Raw genomic sequence first — 19,068 nt, forward strand, 5'->3', positions numbered from 1 at the left:
GGACTGCAGACATTAACTGACAATCACCAGATCAATCTCCCTCGTTTTAGGAACATTGGCCTTTTTTCCCTCCAAAATAGCCCCCGAGAAAGACTTTTATTTCTGTTTACCATAGATGAATGCTTTTCATGACCATGAGGAAAGACCCATAACTAACTGCAGAGTCAGGCCCCAGGCTCCCACTGGTTCATCCAGAACTTGGCTCCTCCCAGAACCCCCTCCCCACTCCTCGTCCCACAGAGGGGTCAGCGCTCGTCCTGCACGTTGAGGGCACCCCCACCACTGTGCTTGTTGAAGCTGGTCTATGTCTGCACTCCCGGGCGCCCAAATGTAAAAGAAATGTGGCTGCAACCATAATCAATAACATAATTAAGAAAGAATTCAGCCATCAGGAAGGGAGAGGGAGGCAGAGTGATTACTCTGTCCTCCCGTAGAGCTAGAGTTTCTGGAGAGGTTTTGCTGGAGGCACCCAGGAGGACAGGGGTTTGCTCATGAGGGGTGAGATTTGGGCTTTTGTATTCCCCACTGTGGCCCAGAGCCTGGCACACTCAATAAATACCGGTTCTCAGATGCGTATTTGTGAACGTGTCTTTGTTAATGAACTCAAAGCTAAACTAACTTGTTTGCCCACAAAGAGTTTTTGGCTTGCACGGACAGCCCTTGCCCTCGTTCACACAGCCAGCACCAGCTGGGCAGGCACCTGCTCACACCCCAGGTGAGTTTAGCAGGTAGAACCGTGGGGACTGGGGCGCCTGGGTGGCTCAGTGGTTAAGCGTCTGCCTTCGGCTCAGGTCATGATCCCGGAGTCCTGGGTTGGAGCCCTGCGTCGGGCTCCCTGCTTGGCGGGAAGCCTGCTTCTCCCTCTCCCACTCCTCCTGCTTGTGTTCCTGCTCTCGCTATCTCTCTCTCTGTCAAATAAATAAATAAAATCTTAAAAAGAACCGTGGGGACCTATTAGGCTCTGTCAATTTCAAATGATTCCTTCTCCAAGTAGAAGCTGGGGACAGTCATATATACTCCCATCTCCTCTCCAGAGGAGAGACCTCACTTGAATTCAGGTATCGAAAACTCTCCAGATGATTTCTGGGGAGCAGTGAGCGGCGGTGACATCCTGATGACGATGGCACCTTCAGGAGCGACAGCTATACCGCACTCAAAGCTCCTCTGCACACACACACACCTCACCTCCCTGAGCTCCAGGCTCCTCATTTTTCTGGGCAGCCATTCACCCACCTTATTTCTTGTAAACACTGCTAACTGCGAGGCCTCGGGGACAGGACTGTTTGGGGCGGCGCTGGCTGGCAGCCTTTGTCGACAGCCTATCCCCAGACCCAAGTGGAGCCCCCTGAAGTCCAATGTGGCCCCGGAGACCAAGACTCCAGGGCAGCATGCTGCAGTGTGGGAGGTGGGACACAGCTCTGACGGGGCATCAAGCACAAAAGGAGGCTCACATTATGTCTCTCTCCCAACAGGAGGTGAATCCGCAGACCCCCAGCACCCACAACTCCCTCTGAGGCAACGAGTGGCCTAAGAAGCCCCCCAACCTTGTACAACACATGGGTTGGGTTAGTTTGTTTCCTCGAAGGGTTAGTTTTCTCATTATATGGGAAGCCGAAATACACCACAGAGATGTATGCCTTTGTTAATAAAAGCAAGATAGAAAAAGACATTCTCACACTTAACGTGAAACTCTGGGGCTGTCTTCTTTGAGGCCATTGCCACCTCCCCCTGATGCCACATTTTCAAAATCAAGGTCAAATAGCACCTGCCTCCACGGAAGGACAGAATCACCTAGAAAACACTGCTTCCTCGAACGCTCGGCTCTTTAAGAAAGAGTCAAGCACCGGGGCAACTGTCTGGTTCCCAGAGTTGTCCACCTTTCTCAGATTCCCTGGGCATTTATTTCCCAGGAAAAGCCTCGGCTCCTGGCCACACACCTTCTGGGGGCTCGCTCCTCCAGATTTCCATCTTCTTTACCCCCAGAGTCCTGCCTTGCCCACTCCTTTTTATAAACCAATCCAAATGTTTAAGATGCCTCTGGGGCAAAAATGAAAAACAAATGTGTCTGTTCCGTTTACTCCTGGAACGGACAGAGGTGCTCCTTCTCAGCAGATGGAAAGGCCCCGAGGGGAAGAGAGGTACCTCCAAAATAAATCACCCTCCCCGGACTGCAGCCTCCGAGCCCCCTCGCTCCTGCCTGCCTGCGTCCCTTCCAACAGCCGCCTGCGTGGGCAGGGGCTCCCCAGCCCAGGGCCGTGTCCTTTCTCAGAACGGCCAACAGTCGCCCAGAGCCAGCAGCTTACCTTCATGCTTATAGGTCATCTCCTGGCAGCCGGAAAAGTACAGACACACCAGGGCACAGAGACAGAGAAAGAAGGAGAAGTACAGCACAAAGAGGATGTACTCCATCGCGGGGCACAGAGGCAGAGCCCACTAGCCCGCGTGCGCCCGGTGAGCCCAGAGCAGCCTCTCTGGCACCTGCTCCCAGGCCTCTCCAGCGCTAGGGGGAAGCACCGCTTCTCCCCTGGAACATTCTCCTCCCCTCCACCACGCCCAGCCCACTGTGTCTGAGGCTTCCTGCCGACTCCCGTGCCTGCAGCTCTGTGATCAGCCTCCGGCAGCCAGCTCCAGGGCAGATCCGGGGGCTGAGAGCAGCCGGTTTCCAAGATCTGGGCTGGCACCGTCGGCACCCAGGACAGCTTCCGCGCTGGTGCATTCTCTGGGGACCGCCCTCCTGGCACTGCCCTGCCACAGGCCCTGGGTCCCTGGGCAAGCGCAAGGCCCCTGGGAACAGCGCTAGCAACCGTGACGCGGGGAGAGCTTTCTTCAGGCCCAGAGCCTCCTGCGCTTGGGCAAGTTCTCTGTCTGTCCCCCGAGCACCCCACACGCAACCCGGACTAGCTAAGCTCATGGGCTTCTCAGCAGTCCTATTTTATTTATACAGACTGAACAAACCAGGATCCACACCTGGGGCGCCCACGGGAGCCTGCATTTCTTGGAGAAGCTTCTCTCAGCAGAACAGCAAAAGTAAGATCCCGCACATTGGAAAAAATAGATCGATAATACCATTAAAAAGGAAACTGCTATACTTGGAAAGATATTCATGCCATATTAAAAGGCAAAGGACCATCACAAAAAGAAAAATATAGACAATCAGGTTCATATGTATATTTCAATTGTAATAATGCTTGATACTCTGCTCCTCCCAAAGTATCCATGATATGAGCTATGTAACCACATCATAGCCTTTCACTCATGTTTCCAAATAAGCTCCCCCCCTCCACCCAGGCGGAGTTGGGACTAGCTCAGGAATGAGCCTGTAACCAACCTGAGCCAAGGAGCACCAGCCCTGGGACTTTTGCTGGAGCCACTGAGGAGAGATGCCCTCCCGCCACAGAAGTTGCTAGGCAGGAGTAACGCCAGCTTACAGCTGCTGAAGCCAATCGGGGCACCACATGGGGAGAGCCTGCCTGAGAAAGAGGCCAGCCCATGGGGAAAGCAGAGTAGAAAGGGAGAGAGACAGGTTCCGGGCAATATTGTGTAAGCATCTGGATCCAGCTGTGCCTGCAACCAGCTATCTCTGGACTTCTCAGCTATTTAAATTCCTTTCCTTTCTTAAATGACTTTTAGTTTTTGACACTCACAGTAAAGAGAATCTTGGCTAATGGGAGAGGGGGAGATAATCCCAGAAATTATGCTATCTGCAAGCTGAGTTTGCTCAGAGGCTGGCTGGTGACAGAGCTGTGGGGAAGGACAGCCCAGGAACGAAGTCGAGTGGAAACAACCCTACAGAAAAAATAAGATTCCTTTAGCCACTTAGAAATGGAAAGCGTGGCACATGATGACAAATGCCCAGGAGCCCCAGCCACGGAAGGTGGTGTGCTCTGTCTTCTGTTCCAAAGCAACTGCCACCACAGAGCGGCAGGCTTGGCCTTGGGGGACACAAGGTCAAGTGTGGATAGGCCCCAAGCGTCTGATGAGAATGGATGCAGGAGCCCCTGCAGGGTGCAGGAGGACCATGAGTGACCTGCCATAAGGGATCCGCCCAGGCATCAGCTGCTTCCTGGTGACAGCAGCCCCAGGGGCCATTCGGGGACGAGGGGCCCCCGGCACTGACACTTGGGCCCCAGGAAGGGCGGTTCTTCCCACGGCGCTCTGATGTTTCTCAGCGATCTTCCCGGCCTCTCACAAATGATGGCTAGCTACTGTCTAAAGGGCATCGAGAGCTCACCTCGCTGTTACCTGTGACGGCCTCTCTTTTGAAAAAGGTGACACGAATGAGAACCAGGGAAATGAAGAGCAGGGCCTGGGAATCTGCATTCAACAGATCCGCCAAAGGAAAGCTACTGACGTAAGGGGAAGGGAGAAGGAAAAATCATAATTTATGGATCCCTGACTACATGCCAGACACAGAGCCAGATGCTCTGTTTGGTCTCCTGGATGGGACAATCATGGTGAGAGCCAGGAAACAGGCTCCCCGAGGTCAATGCCACATGGCCTGGAGCCAGACCTGACTCTCACGTGGCTGCCAGGCTACAGGGTCTCAGGCTCTCCCCAGATCCCAGCCCCACTTTAACCAAGGCGCGTGAGCCAACCGTGATGACTTTAGCCGTGCTCATGCACTCGGCTCTCTACTGAGACACGACTCCATGTTGCCGGACGGCAAGTTTTCCGAAAGCAAACCCGCCTCCCACCCCAAGGCAGAGGCTCTGTTTAGGTTCATCCGTGATCCTGGTCCTTCTGCAGAGCGAGCCCGCCCTCCCCACACGGGGCCTGGGGAACCACTCGGGGTTCTCCTGCTACTCCCTGTGAAGGGCTGAACGAGCAGCGTGCTGGGGCAGAGACGCCCGCACCAGTCCTGTCCCCCGGGAGCACAGTGAGACAGGGTCAGCGGCCCTCAGGGTGTGACGGTCTCCCTGGGATGAGGACATCACGGCCCTGCCATCCCTGCAAATGTAGCAGATTGGGGTGTGGGCGTGGAGCTGGAGAAGCCCCTCCAGGGGAAATGCAGAGTCCAGGGACTTCCAGAAAATTCTGGCACAAAAAATTGGGCCAAACAGAGGCCCGGGCAAAGTGTGGTAAAGCCCACGGATGCGCAACGGACAGAGCTCGAGGGAGGCATTGAAGGGGAGAAAGAAACTACTGAATCCCAGCAGCCTCTGGAAGGGAAGAGAGGGAAGCCACCCAGGCCCAAGAGATAACCCTGGGGGGTTCAAAACCTGCTCAGGTCCCCATCTGGCCCCGGATAGTGCCAGGAGAAAGTACGAGCATGTGGGGGAAACTGCTCTACCCTGAATCTTGAGAAAAAGAAAAGAGGCTGTGGGTCATAGAAACAGTAAGTGGAAACGATCCTGAACCAGCTCAGAAAAATTCCCACGGAGACTCCCAAACTCTGCCTTCTAATGTCATTGAACTATTTCAATTAGTGACCGAACATCCCCATCCTTTGAGATGGTCCAGTGTCATGCCAACGCACTTTACCTGTAAAAGCAATTTGCTTATTCAATCAACAGCTACACAGGGACACCTACTCTGTGCTGAGACAGTGAGCGGGGCGTGGTGAGCGGGACACAGCCACCACTCTCCTCACCTGTGTCCATGCAAGCCCAGCAAACCCCAAGTCCGTTCTAGGCCTTTGTAAAGTTCTCATCCCACGAGCACATTCAGAAATGGGAAAAGGGAAAACAGAATCCTTCCTTACTCTGCGAATTCTGATATAGGCTTGAAAAACGGAGTCAGGGCTCAACAGTGGGTCTCCCAAAAACCCTCCTTGGAAGCTTCCTGGGTGTATAATGCCACAGTACGTCCGGTTCCTCAGTCAAGCCAGAGGCCTTTCGACTGTTGCTTGCCCCGTGATGCCCATGGCCTTCATGCACATTAATGGCAGCCATGCAAAATGATGCGTCTCTTCCGTACAGCACAGGGGGTCCCGCGTTCTCCACCAAAGCCTTCACACCCTGTGATCCATAGCCCACCTTCTGGGAATCTACCCATGGGGACAGTCCAGACCCTGGACACAGCTTCCTGGACAAAGGGAGGCCACTGCGGTGGCATTTGCAGAAGCAGAATGTCCAGTCACTTCATGGAACGGGCAGCACTCAGGGACAAGAGGAGACCTGGCCCAGAACAAGCTGTCTACGTAGGCATAAACACACTCACTCACTCACTGCAACAGCACTGAGAGCTGCCAGGAGCTGAAAGCTAATGTGCCCGGCCCGGAATGGTGAACACATTTATGGCCCATCTACTCAACGGATTATGTAGCCATAAAAATTTCTATTTATGATGACGGAGTCATAACATGGATACATGCTTCATAGTACAATGTTAAGGGGGGAAAAAAAAACACCAGAAAGCAAAATGGATTCTACAGTTATAGTTACGTTATTAAGAAAAAGAGGGGAGAGAACAAAGGCTTGGGGGGGGGGTGTGGGGGGGGGTTTGCCTTAAAATGCCCTTCGTCCACCTTGACTTGGTGGTGCAAGCTTGGCCTTTGGGGCCCAGACTTGAGTTTGAACCCCTGCCTTGTCAATCCACTTTGTCTCTTTGAGCTATTTCTATGTTGTGTACCCGCATGCTTCCCGTAGCCGTCAAATGGGAAAAACAACGCTGACCTCACGGGGTTGCCGAGAGGATGAAATGGGGTGGTGTATGCACCACCACTTAGCCAAGTGGCCAAGTTCGGCCCACAGATAGATTTTATTTGGACCACAGATTTTGCCAACATTTAAAATCCTCAGATTTTATATAAAATAAGGTGCTTTAGGGTGAACTGGGTCCCCCCAAGAAGGACATGTTGAAGCCCTATCCCCAGTACTCCATTAACATGAGGTCATAGCAGAGCAGGGCGGGCCCCTGATCCCATACGACTGGTGTCCTTATAAGAAGACAGCCATGGGACAGACGCACAGGGAGGACGGCCTCTGACTGCAAGAGCAGAGGGTGGGGTCATGCAGCTGCAAGACCAGGAATGTTAGAGTGCCGGGAAATCACCAGAAGCTAAAAGAGCCCAGGAAGGATTCCCCTATGGGTCTCAGAGGGGGCTCAACCCTGCCGACACCTTGACCTTGGACCTCCAGACTCCAAAACTATGAGACAATATGTTTGCATTGTTCTCGCCGCCCCCCTCCCCCCGCCGGGATGGGGTACTTTGTTACAGCCACCCCAGGAAACTAATGCAGAAGGGTCCCCACTTCCCTCAAACCCCTGGAGTGTGTGACATCTGCTGCTGGGGGCTTGGGTCACCGCAGGCCCCAGGGCTCCCTACTGCCACTCCGATATGAAAGCCTCAGCATTGGTGGCTATGCGTAGCACATCAGCACCGCTGTTTTCTTGAGAGAAGAGAAATGTTTCAGGACCCTATCTCTATCCAAAGACAAACCAGGAGGGACATCCAGTTCAACAGAAGGGAGAGCAGACCCACGTCTTCGTGGCAGTGAAAAAAATGTTCACAGGTTTAAATGCAAACCAAGTCTTTTTTTTTTTTTTTTTTTACACCTGCCCCAATTTACTCTTTTCATTCCAGCCCGGTCCCTGTGGCATCGAATGTTCCCGGCCAGCACTGCTCTCTCTGCCAGGACATTTGGGCACTGTCTTTACAAGAGCACATTTTCCAAAGAGAACGGTTCTGCGTTATTCCAGAAAAATCCCAAAGCTCCTGACTTTGTCAGAACAGGATATAAGATGTTATAAACCAAGCCTGAGTGCCCTTTAAATCCTTCAAAAGGTCTAAGTATTTATGCTTTTAATTTTCGGTGAGCAGCCCCTGAGGCCCACATACAGAATCCGTCGGTAAGTTTTCCATGAATAAATTACATTCGCTGGCCCATGGCCATAACCGATGATGCTTTGAGAGACGCCGTAACGGCTTTCTCCCCATCAGACATGCGGAGACATGAGTGTCTCTGCCTCGAGGACCCCCTATGGATTGCTCACATTTCCCTGCTCCTGGACCATCCGCCCTGCAGCCTGGGCAGGGCCACAAAGCGGGACAGATGCACCACTGCGGGCTTACCTTGGGGGGCTTCAGACTTTTCCCACGATGTCTTTTGGAGCGTAGGAGCCGTTCCCTCTCCTAGAAGGAGACACACCTGTTGGCATTTGCAGCCAGCTCACATCACACCAGCCAACCCACCGGCCCTCACCCCGTGCCTGCCTGTCCGCACTGGGCGTGGGTCAGTCCAAGTTCTGAGCACCGGCGTGATGGCCGCTTCCCAGAACTGCAAACTAGGGGGCCACCCGGTTTACTCAAGTCCTTAACAAGACTGGGACTGTCTTGAGAAAAATCCCCAAATATGCCAATCCTGAAAGCCCCAGCCTGTGTGCTTTGGGGGCTGGAAGCTGTAAAGCCCTGGGCAGTGTGGACTAGTGAGGTCTGCAGCCCAGGATGAAATAGCTTGTGGCTGAGTTCAGACTGAGCTGGGACCAAATCCCCAGGGACCTCCTCCGGACCAGGTGATGCACTTTATTCCTCTGACTTCAGGTTCTTCCTTTGCTCTACGGGGCTAGAACCCACAATGCAGTGTGGAGGCTGTGGCCACCTGGTGGCCGCCGTCAGGAAGAATGGTGTCTGCAGAGCAGTAGAAGGTGTGCAGCCTTCTATCCCAGGCAAAACCAGGACATCTCTCCCTCCTAACCAAGCCCTGCTTTCCCCCTTGGCTGCCAAGAAACCCAGAGACAAATCTGGTGCTTGGTTCCAGCCCCTATGGTCCACCTACTTGTCCCTCCTCATCTCAGTGGATGTGACTATCTGTATTTCCTCTAGTCTCTGGTTTATTATTCCTTTTTCAACTGTATCATCATTTTATTGAAGGTGTGTTTATCTTATGCTGTATCAAGTCTGTGTAATGAAGAGAGATGAGAGGATGGGTGGACAGATGGAAGGAAGAGGGATGGAAGAAAGGAGGGGAGGGTGGGAAGGTGGATAGATGGATGGATGGAAGGAAGAAAAGAGGGAAGAAAGGAGGGGGGGATGGGAAGGCAGGTGGATGGATGGAAAGAAGAAGAGATGGGAGGAGGATGGGAAATGGGAGTATGGATGGATGAGAAGAAGGCTGGAGGGATAGAATGGATTAGTGGGTGGAAGGAAGGAGAGAAGGAGTTAAAGAGAGAGGAAGATAAGCCAGCAATGTGACCTGGACAATTATGGTCAAAGCTTCTTCTAGAATTTTCATCACTGGTTTGTCTACACTTTGAAGACCCATGAATGGAACCACCACATTCCCTCTTGGGCAATAAGAACACGCTTTGCTTCTAAGATCCAACTGAAGCTTAATACAAATGCTCCCTTATGATGCCTAAGCTCCTTTCACAGTCAGCTGGAGAATTCTCTGGATATAACACTCTACCTACTAAGACATACTCATCTCCCCTTAATCTTACACACACAGAGTCTTAGTAAGCCCTTCCAATTCTAGTCTGATTATAAGGTTCAGGCTTTCAAGTTCATGGTCTGCGACAACTGAGCTAAAAGAAAAAAAAAAAAAAAAGACTTCTCAGGGACAAATCGTGCCCACTCTGTAGAGGCCAGAAGACTCATTCTCAAAACTGATGCTTCCTCTTAACGACAGCAAATCAGGGAGAAGATTTGAGAAAAAGAGTAGCCATGGAAACGGCTCCCAGTTTATACGAAGTCCAGGCTGCTTTGGGGCCGAATAAAGCAGGGAGGTGCGCGGGATGAGCTCCGCGAGGCCCCGCCCGCTTTAGCAGCTGCGCCCTGGAGCCGCCACGCCGTTCCTGACATCGTGTCCCCTGGCGCCACGCCAAGCACAGACATACCAGTGAGAGGTCGTCGATGACATGCCGCTGCTCCAGCACCTGCAGCCGCAGGAACTCGATCTCCTGCTCGTCCCTGGTCAGGCTGAGGTCATTCAAGGAAGTGTGTCTCTTCAGAGACGCCTGGGCAGACAGCTTTTCTTTCTGCAGCCAGAGGGAGAGAGGAAGGATGACGGCCAGCCGGTCCCCAGGCTGGAGGAAGCGACAGATACAGACCAGAAGCCAGCATGGGGCCCGGCCAGCAGGGTCCACTGCTGAGAGAAAGGGCTGGGCAGGCACGGGGCTGGGAGGTGGTCACCCAAACCGGGCCCTGGAAGCTGGACGAGGAAGCTGGGGAGGCAAGCCCACCACCGGTGATCACACACCCTCACTCCTGGGCCTGCTGGGGACACCGGGACGAGGGCCTTGCACCCCACAGAGCCTCAGTCTCGTTGCTGTAAATGGGGTGACTCACCCTACCTTGGACAATGAACCTCAGACTCTGGCACAGACCATCACAGACCAGAACCGCCCTGACCACAAAGACGAGCCACTCTTGTCGGAGAGAATGCAAACTCCTTATGCAGAGAAAGCCCTTGGAGCAGAAATGGCCATAGCTTTTCACCTAGTAAGCGTGCACTAGAACCAGGTACGCTGGGAGGCCTTGCCCTGCCACCACTCCATCCTCCAGACAACCCTCGATGCTGGTATTGCCATCCCCACTTTCTGGATGAAGGCACTGAGGGGCAGAGGGAATGAGGGGTGCATCTAAGGCCGCGGGGGTGGCAGGCAACAGAACACAAGTCCGGCCCAGCTGCGGGGCACTGAGGGCCCAGAGAAGTGGGAGCAGGGGGGATGGGCGCGACTGAGACCCTCATGAGCTTCCTGTGGGAGGCAGGGGCCGTGGGGAGAACATGGACTATGAGGGTCAGGGCCGGAGAATCCCAGACGGAGACCAAAACTTGGGGCTGGTGGTCCCAGGTAGCCAATGACTCACCATTTCCACATTTTCCCTTGTGAGGTTCTTGATTTTCTCCTCCATCCTCTGGATGCTCTGCAGCAAATCCTCATTCTTCTTGTTCATTCGCTTGTTCTTCTCCACAAGGGGCTTCAGCTGGACCTCGGTCTCCCGGGAACGTTTCAGCTACGATCAGAAAGACACAGAAGGCCGGTGGCTTTAACACCCAGTGAACTGCTGACGTCACACCATGGAGGCCGGCAGAGATCCAGCCTGGGCCTTCCTTGGGACTGGAGCTGCCACTGTTAGGACCACATTTCCTGAATGGCACAAACCTCCAAAAAGATCCCACAGACACCTGGCTTCCAAACACAATGTCCTATGTGAGGCTCAGAGGGCCCTGGTTAAGGCAAGAGAAGGAGGCTGCAGCCCAACAGGGAGGCTCACAGATCTGCCTCAGGGCCCCCTGTCCACTAGTCTGCACTTCCTCCACCTCTGGGCATAACCCCCAGGGGTCAGGAGTCACAGGCATAAAAGTCAATCCAGTGACCTAGCCGCTCTTGGCCACCATTCTCCCCCAAAGTGCAGACCTAGCAGAAAGCTCTGCCTTCTTCGGGCAACAGGGAAGGCCTGGGCACCACTCATTGCCAGACTCCGTGCTGGGGATACAAAGATAAGTAGGGTGGGCATTAGCCCTGGAGGCGCCCCCCGAGTCTTGACAACTGGCAGGGTATCCTTCCAGTCTCTCTTGTCTGATCGGCATTGGGGGAGCCCCTCTTGGGGCTGGGGCTGGGTCAAAGGATGGCACAACAGGGTATCCTCCCAGTGGATGGAAGAGGAGGGCAAAGTCAGTAAAGGAGGAATGAACATGGTGAGATAAGAACACAGCTCGCTCAGTGCAGAGGAAACACAGAATGTGGGGTGATGCTCAGAGGAAGCGTGGGCACAGCGAGGCCTGGCTGAGGGATCTGGAGAGCTCTGTCACTTAGTTTCTACCCCTGGACCTTGAGGGCTTCGAAGAACGAGCCCTCTGTGGTCAGATCTGCCTTCTAGAACAAACTGTGGTAAGCCTCGCCAGGCTTATTCAACCCTCCCCACAACCCGAGGACGGGGTCCCATCCCCATCTCCCAGACAGAGAACCTGACTGCAAAGAGCCAGGGCGCTGTGCTCCTAGCCACACAGAAAGTCCTGGAACCGAGAATCAAGCTCATGGACTGACCGCAGATCCCTGATTTGGGGGACCAAGCTGTCAAGGAAGATAAAAAAGTCGGAGAAGCATCCATTCATATATAAAATGGACCTTTGATCCATGGGTTCTTCTTCTGGAAATGTACTCCATGCAAAGGAACCTGATCAGCCTAGAGATCCGCCAGTAAAGGACTGAGTGAATGACCCACGGTAGGTCCGCATCGTGGAGTGTGGGCTGCTGAGCAGACAGCATCAGTCAGCATGTCCTGCTGGGCAGGGCTGTAACCCACAAAGCAAGTTGCAGAACAATAATACAGAGGGGAAATAGCCCATTCATAACTGTAAAACAACAACAGAAAGTCCCTTAGGGTGTCGATATGTTTACACGAGCATTAAAACCATGTAAGAACCACCTCAAAGAGCTAAGGGTAGTTATTTCATGATTTTAAGATCAAAGTGCTGGCTAGCTGGTCGATTTCTGCTCTAAACACTTCAGGGTGCTCCGAATTGTTTCAAGCAAGCTACATTTGTTTCTAATCTTCTTAGTAAACTATTCTGTAGCCCACAAGGGACTTTTTTTTTGGTTCATGAATATTTACGTGGAAAGCATACATCTAATATTAGACATATGGTCTGATTAAAGCCATTTAAAAATATGCCTTTAAAAATACTTGAAGGAAATGAATTAATCTTGATCCTGTTACAATTGTGAAAAGGTTGGGGCGCCTGGGTGGCTCAGTTGGTTAAGTGTCTGTCTGCCTTTGGCTCAGGTCATGATCTCAGGGTCCTGGGATCGAGCCCCGCATCGGGCTCCCTGCTCAGTTGGGAGTCTGCTTCTCCTTCTCCCTCTGTTCCCCCTGCTTGTGTGCACTCTCTCTCTCTCTCTCTCTGACAAATAAATAAATAAAATCTTCAAAAAAAATTTTTTTTAATTTTTAAAAAATTGCGAAAAGGTAACATTCATTAACACTGTTCATCTTCCATGTTCTTCAGATATGATATAGATGGACTTATTTTCATAATAAAATTTAGAATCAACAGGAATATGATGAGGCATTTGTCAAGAAGTTTATGTACCAACTCCCACTTCATAAAAATTCATTTGGCTGTTTATCCAGCAAATTTATGTGTATTCAATAAACCGCTCTTTTTACTACAGATTTATATTTTTAACCCAAAGTCCCGTTCATTATTTTAAAATTAGAAATCCGTGAACTTTTATGCAAAAAATAAACGTGATCCATAATCACACCACCTAAAACAACATCCAATATCCAGCACGATGACAATGGATTCTTGTTCTGTAAACTGCTTATCATTTAATCTACTGCGAGCCCATTTCCATGGCAAATAAATAGGATCTGTATCACCATTCTTAATGATGGCACACAATGCACTGCATAAATGGTCCGTAATTATGTTTCCCAGTACTTGAGTATTGAACAATTGGGCTTTTGTTTCGTTTCGGGTCGGTTTTGGTCGCTAGCATAAACAACACTGTAGTGAACATCCTGTCCACACCCCTCACATCTCCCTCCGACTGTTAGCTCAGGATAAATTCCTGTAGAAACAAAGGGCAGTCACAGCTTTCTTCACTGAGCACATGCTAGATTTTTAATCAGAGATTAATGAGAAAGAAAGTAAAGAAAACCAGAAGGTCTCCACACTATGTGTTCAAGGCAGGCTTTGCGGCCCCAGGGCGGCTTCCTCATGCACTACAAGGGCACCATCTATGTCTCAGGGGCCTGATTACCAGTTCGTTCCTCTCGTCTGCCAGTAGGGTATTTCTGTCCTCCAGCTTCCGTATCACCGAGTTCAGCTCGGCAATTTTTAGCTGGAATCGCCGCACGTCTCGCTCATCCATATGTTGATCCTAAGAAAAACGTCAAGATACAAATGTACTTTGAAGAAGCTTACAGGACTCCAAGCACTCTCAGAAAACCCATGGGATGTGACCGAGAGCTCCTTGTTGGGAGGCCCAAAGCCAGGTGGGGCTCCCTGAAGTTGAGCCACACAGACCGACACCCCACGTCCCAACAGGGACTCACGGGAAGACTTCATCTCCAAGTGACAAGACCACAAAGACCTCCAATGGCTCCCGAACAGCCAAATGTGATCTCTGGGGACCTTCATGTCTGAGCCCCCATCCACTGTGCCTCTCTTACAAAGGCCCATCATGGCCACGCTGGGACATTCCTCAAGACCCACTGGGCCAATCTTGCTGACCACTGAAATGCCAGCATCTCATATGGGATCTGCACAGAGCATGCATGACAGACATTCAAACGTGGTGATTGAATGAGTGAGTGAATGAATGAATGAGTGAATGAGTGAGTGCGTGCTGCTTCAGCCTCCTCTGTGCACATTAAGCACCAAGCTGTTGCCCCCAAAGCCCTTTCCTGCTGGCTAAGCCCCTACCCATCTTGCAGGACTCCAACTTCAAGACTGGGCCCCCTTCCTATGCTCCTATCGCACATGCGCACAGATGTCTTCATTTCCTTCTTGTCCACTGAGCTCAGGACGGCTGGAGGCACAAGCAGCTGGATGCTCACCTCTAAATTCCCAGGCCTGGGCCTGGCACATCATGAATGTCAGCTCGTTTAGGGAGGGAGGGAGGGCAGGACAGATGGACGGATGGAAGGGAGGAAGGGCATGAGGAGGCAGGCAGGCAAGGTAACCAGAAGCATGACCCATAGAAAGAAGGACAGGACCCAGTGCTTGCACCTGCCGCCATCCCCCTCACCTGGATGCCCATGAGCTCTGCCATGTCCCCTATCCCAGGCGGGAGCTCTCTCTTTGGGCTACTGTGGTACCGTTCTGCCTCTTTGACCTGAACCAACTGCTCATCCAAAGCCTCCTTCTGAAGAAGCAGCTTCTGGGTCTGACCCGTCTGAACCCCAAGTTCCTTCTCCAAGGCCAGAATCACACGGTCCTTCCCTCTGATCTCATCCATCTGCAAAAGAGAAAGAATAAGCCATCAATCTAGGGACTCGCACAGGGAAATCTCTCCCTCGTTGGCCTGAGGCCCAGGAAACTGTTAAGCAGGACCATGGACCTGGGTCAGCTGAACTCAGAAAACTCAGGACATAGAGAGACCACAGCCCATGGCCCAGGCCCTGCTCCCCTGAGCACAGAGGAGCAGAGAAGTTATGGGTTCAGTGATCTATACGGCCAACTGGACACTTACCGGTGAAAGATATCTATGATCATGTCTCTCTCATCTTAATGAAAGAAAATAAAATCCTGACCCCCCCCAGTCCCCTCCAGCCACCTCACCTCCCGTAGCTCAGCTTCTTCACAGAGTTGGTGGGTCTCGTCTCCCACTCACTCCCCAAGCTTCTCCTGTCTGGTCACAGCCCCCACCCCCCACCAAAACAGCTCCTGCTAAGGTCTTCAATGCTCCCCTGGCCCCCCAATCCCACAGGACAACTTTCTGTCCTCCATCCTTCTCACCAGCATCTGGCCCATGAACCTCTCCCCCCACTCCAGCCCTCTGCCATGAGAGCTTGGTTTCTATCTTTACAGACTCACCTTGCTCTGGCCGCCATCAGAGTCTGCAGTTTCCAAGGCCTGGCCCTCTCCCCAGTCTGCACCCTTTCCCCAGGCAGCCACATCCTCACTCACGATATTAACTACCCCCATCTGCTGCTGACACCCCAACGTATTCCCCAGGCCCTGACTTCTTGCAGAGCACCAGATTCATAGAACCAACTGGTTACTTGACATCTATGCTGGGGTCTCTAAAGGACCTCAGCCTCTCCACACGCAAACCTTCATGTAAGCCCCAGTTCGCCCAGCCTGCTCTTGTCCCGCATTCTCCAGAGGACACCAAGCAGAAAGAAGCTTACACAAGAGAAAGCTTTGGCCCCGGGCCATAGACTTGCACTGATTCCAGACACAAAGCCAACAGCTGGGAACCTGCCCCAGTAAGGGTGCTGTACTAGGGTTCGCACCCCCCAAATCCATGTCCTTCCTAGAACCTGAGAACATGATGTCATTTGGGAAAGGACAGTTGCAGATAGAATCAGTTAGGAGAAGGTCACCCTGGAGCAGGTGGGCCCTAATGACTGTGTCCTTAGAAGAGAGGAAGAGACACACAGACACACAGGGAGAAGGCTGGGTGGAGACAGAGGGCAGAGGCCGCAGGGATGGACGCAGGAGCCCGGGAACATCATGGACTATCTGCAGCCCCAGTAACCAGAAGCAGCAAGCCCGGCTCCTCCCCGCGCCTTCAGAGAGCACAGCCCCGTGCCACCGGGATCTCAGACCTCCTGCCTCCAAAACTGCAAGCCAATACATTCCTGTTGCCTCAGCCACCCAGTCTGTGGCCCCTTCATTATAGCAGCCCCGGGAAACTGAGGCAGGCTTTAACAGGGAGAGGTTCCCAAGCACTGGGGTTTCATTCATTGACAAAAGCCACAAGAGTTTCGGCTACAGGGATGACTCTATCATCATGGGATTTAGGAATAAATGCTACTTGACCTAAGGCACACAAAAAGTTCTGAAAAGAACACCAATGCTTTAATAAGGCCGATTTTGATGGAATCCCCTCTGGATAAAGTCTGCAGATATGCTATCTGTGGTGCTATTTAATGCGTATCTGGGGGGGTCCCCCCATGCACGGAAGGATGGAAGCAATGCAATACTCTAGTGCTTTGATCACCCAGCCTACAAGTTACAGCCAGATGAGATCGACAACTTGGCACAGTGGAAAAAGCAAGCACAGTGTCCAGGGCAAGAAGTTAGAGACCGGGCACTAAGCTCCCGTTGGCAAGCTGTGTGACCTCAGCCAAGCCACATAACCTCTCTACACCTCAGCTTCTGCACATAGGAAAGGGGTCATAGGAATATCCACTCAAAAGGGGAGCAGAGACAAGCAGGCTGGTGGGGAACTGGGCCACTGGGCCTTGACCCCACCACTTCCCGGCCCCATCGCCTGGGTCATGTTCCCTGATTTCCTCCTGTGCCTCAGTGTTCTCATCTGTGAAATGGGGATAAGAACAGCACATAACTACTAGGGATGTTTTGAGAATTAAATGTGTTAACACATGGAAAGCGGCCAGCATGGAACAGGCATTCCATAGACACTAGCTCTGATGAGAGTTGTCCAATGGCACATAGTAGGTCTCCACAAACAGTAGCACCTGTTCTTCCTAGAATTTGTCTCCTTTACGTACTTAGATATTGAGGAAATGAATGAATACTGTAGATGTTTGAATTGTGGTCCCTAAAAAGACATGCCCACATCCTCACTTCAGACTCCTGTGAATGTGACCTCATTTGGGAAATGGGTCTTTGCAGACGTCGTTAAGTTAAAGACAGTAAAATGAGGAGATCGTCCTGGATTAACTGGGTAGGTCCTAAATCCACTGATGAGTGCCATTGTAAGAAGAAGAGAGGCCAGGGACAGAGAAGAGAAGCCACAGGGAGGAGGTCAGGTGAAGAGGGAGAAGAGGGCAACGCAGCACCAGAAGCCCCAGGAGCTGGGAGAGGAGGGAAGGAGCCTCCCCTGTAGCCTCCAGAGGGGCACAGCCCTACCCACACCTTGATTTCTGACTTCTGGCCTCTGGACTGTGCAAGAATCCACTTCTGTAGTTTTAAGCCACGAAGTTTGTGGCCATGTGTTAAGAAAGTCACAGGACCACATCTTCTTTATCCATTCATCTGTTGAAGGGCATCTCGGCTCTTTCCACAGTTTGGCTATTGTGGACATTGCTGCTATGAACATTGGGGTGCATATGGCCCTTCTTTTCACTACATCTGTGTCTTTGGGGTAAACACCCAGGAGTGCAATTTCTGGGTTATAGGGTAGCTCTATTTTTAATTTTTTGAGGCACCTCCATCCTGTTTTCCAAAGTGGCTGTACCAACTTGCATTCCCACCAACAGTGTAAGAGGGTTCCCCTTTCTCCACAACCTCTCCAACATTTATTGTTTCTCCTGTCCATTTTTGCCATTCTAACTGGTGTAAGGTGGTATCTCAACGTGGTTTTGATTTGAATTTCCCTAATGGCTAATGATGATGAACATTTTTTCATGTGTCTATTAGCCATTTGTATGTCTTCTTCAGAGAAGTGTCTTTTCATGTCTTCTGCCCATTTTTTGACTTGATTATTTGCTTTTTGGGTGTTGAGTTTGAGAAGTTCTTTATAGATCTTGGATACCAGCCCTTTATCTGTAGTGTCATTTGCAAAGAAGATGTGGTCCATATATACAATGGAATATTACTCAGCCATCAGAAAGGATGAATACCCAACTTTTACATCAACATGGATGGGACTGGAGGAGATTATGCTAAGTGAGGTAAGTCCAGCAGAGAAAGTCAATTATCATATGGTTTCACTTATTTGTGGAACATAAGGAATAGCATGGAGGATATTAGGAGAAGGAAGGGAAAAATGAAGGGGGGGAGAAATCGGAGGGAGAGATGAACCATGAGAGACTATGGACTCTGAGAAACAAACAGGGTTTTAGAGGGGAGGGGGTGGGGGGATGGGTTAGCCCAGTAATGGGTATTAAGGAGGGCACGTACTGCATGGAGCCCTGGGTGTTATATGAAAACAATGGATCGTGGATCACCACATCAAAAACTAATGATGTATTGTATGGTGACTAACATAACATAATAATAATAATTAAAAAAAAAAGACCACATTAGGGGAAAAAAAAAAAAAGGAAAGTCACAGGAGAAGAATACAAATGCCCTTCCCACTCAGCACACTCGGGGTGATGAATTAAAACGGATTGTGATCTGCACTCTCATCCTTGTGAATCATGCACCTCGAATCCAGACACAGACCGCCACGGCGGACAATACTGGTTAACAGCCCGGGGAGCAGACGAAAGCAGGCTCAAACGCACCCCCCCCCCCCAGACACACAGTGTGTGACCTTCTGACACACAGGTGGGGCCACCTGTCGGACCCAGCCTCTGCCTCTGTAAAGTGGGGACACGGGAGACCATTTTAGAACCTATCCTGTCCAGTTGTGGAGATTTAGATTTTAGTGCAGATCCTGGCATATTATAAGCTGCGATCAATGTTGGCTGCCACCACTAATCTATGTTAGCTCCCGGTGAACATAAGGCTATCTTATTTAAACAGCAGACCATTAAACACTAATCAAATATAATAGAAGGGGTAATTGGTACCCTCAAAATACTGGGAGGTT

At 51.4% G+C, this 19,068-nt stretch overlaps 1 protein-coding gene across 4 annotated transcripts in view; it reads right to left on the bottom strand.

The window, feature by feature from the left end:
• JAKMIP1 (janus kinase and microtubule interacting protein 1) overlaps positions 1-19,068 on the bottom strand; it is a 63,973-nt gene that overhangs the window by 32,702 nt on the left and 12,203 nt on the right. For 2 of the 4 annotated variants that reach the window (XM_035004441.1, XM_035004440.1), the window contains exons 3-7: positions 14,665-14,853; positions 13,654-13,773; positions 10,751-10,897; positions 9,778-9,918; positions 8,015-8,074 (exon numbers count right to left, since the gene is read on the bottom strand). In XM_035004441.1, coding sequence (XP_034860332.1) covers positions 8,015-8,074; positions 9,778-9,918; positions 10,751-10,897; positions 13,654-13,773; positions 14,665-14,853 — 657 coding nt within the window. Of the gene's footprint in view, positions 1-8,014; positions 8,075-9,777; positions 9,919-10,750; positions 10,898-13,653; positions 13,774-14,643; positions 14,854-19,068 lie in introns of all 4 variants that reach the window. The other 2 variants (XM_035004439.1, XM_035004443.1) reach the window with 1 other exon arrangement.

The sequence above is a fragment of the Mirounga leonina genome, unplaced genomic scaffold, assembly GCF_011800145.1.
Source record: "Mirounga leonina isolate KUSES-001 unplaced genomic scaffold, KU_Mleo_1.0 Mir_129, whole genome shotgun sequence".
NCBI classification, from domain to species: domain Eukaryota; kingdom Metazoa; phylum Chordata; class Mammalia; order Carnivora; family Phocidae; genus Mirounga; species Mirounga leonina.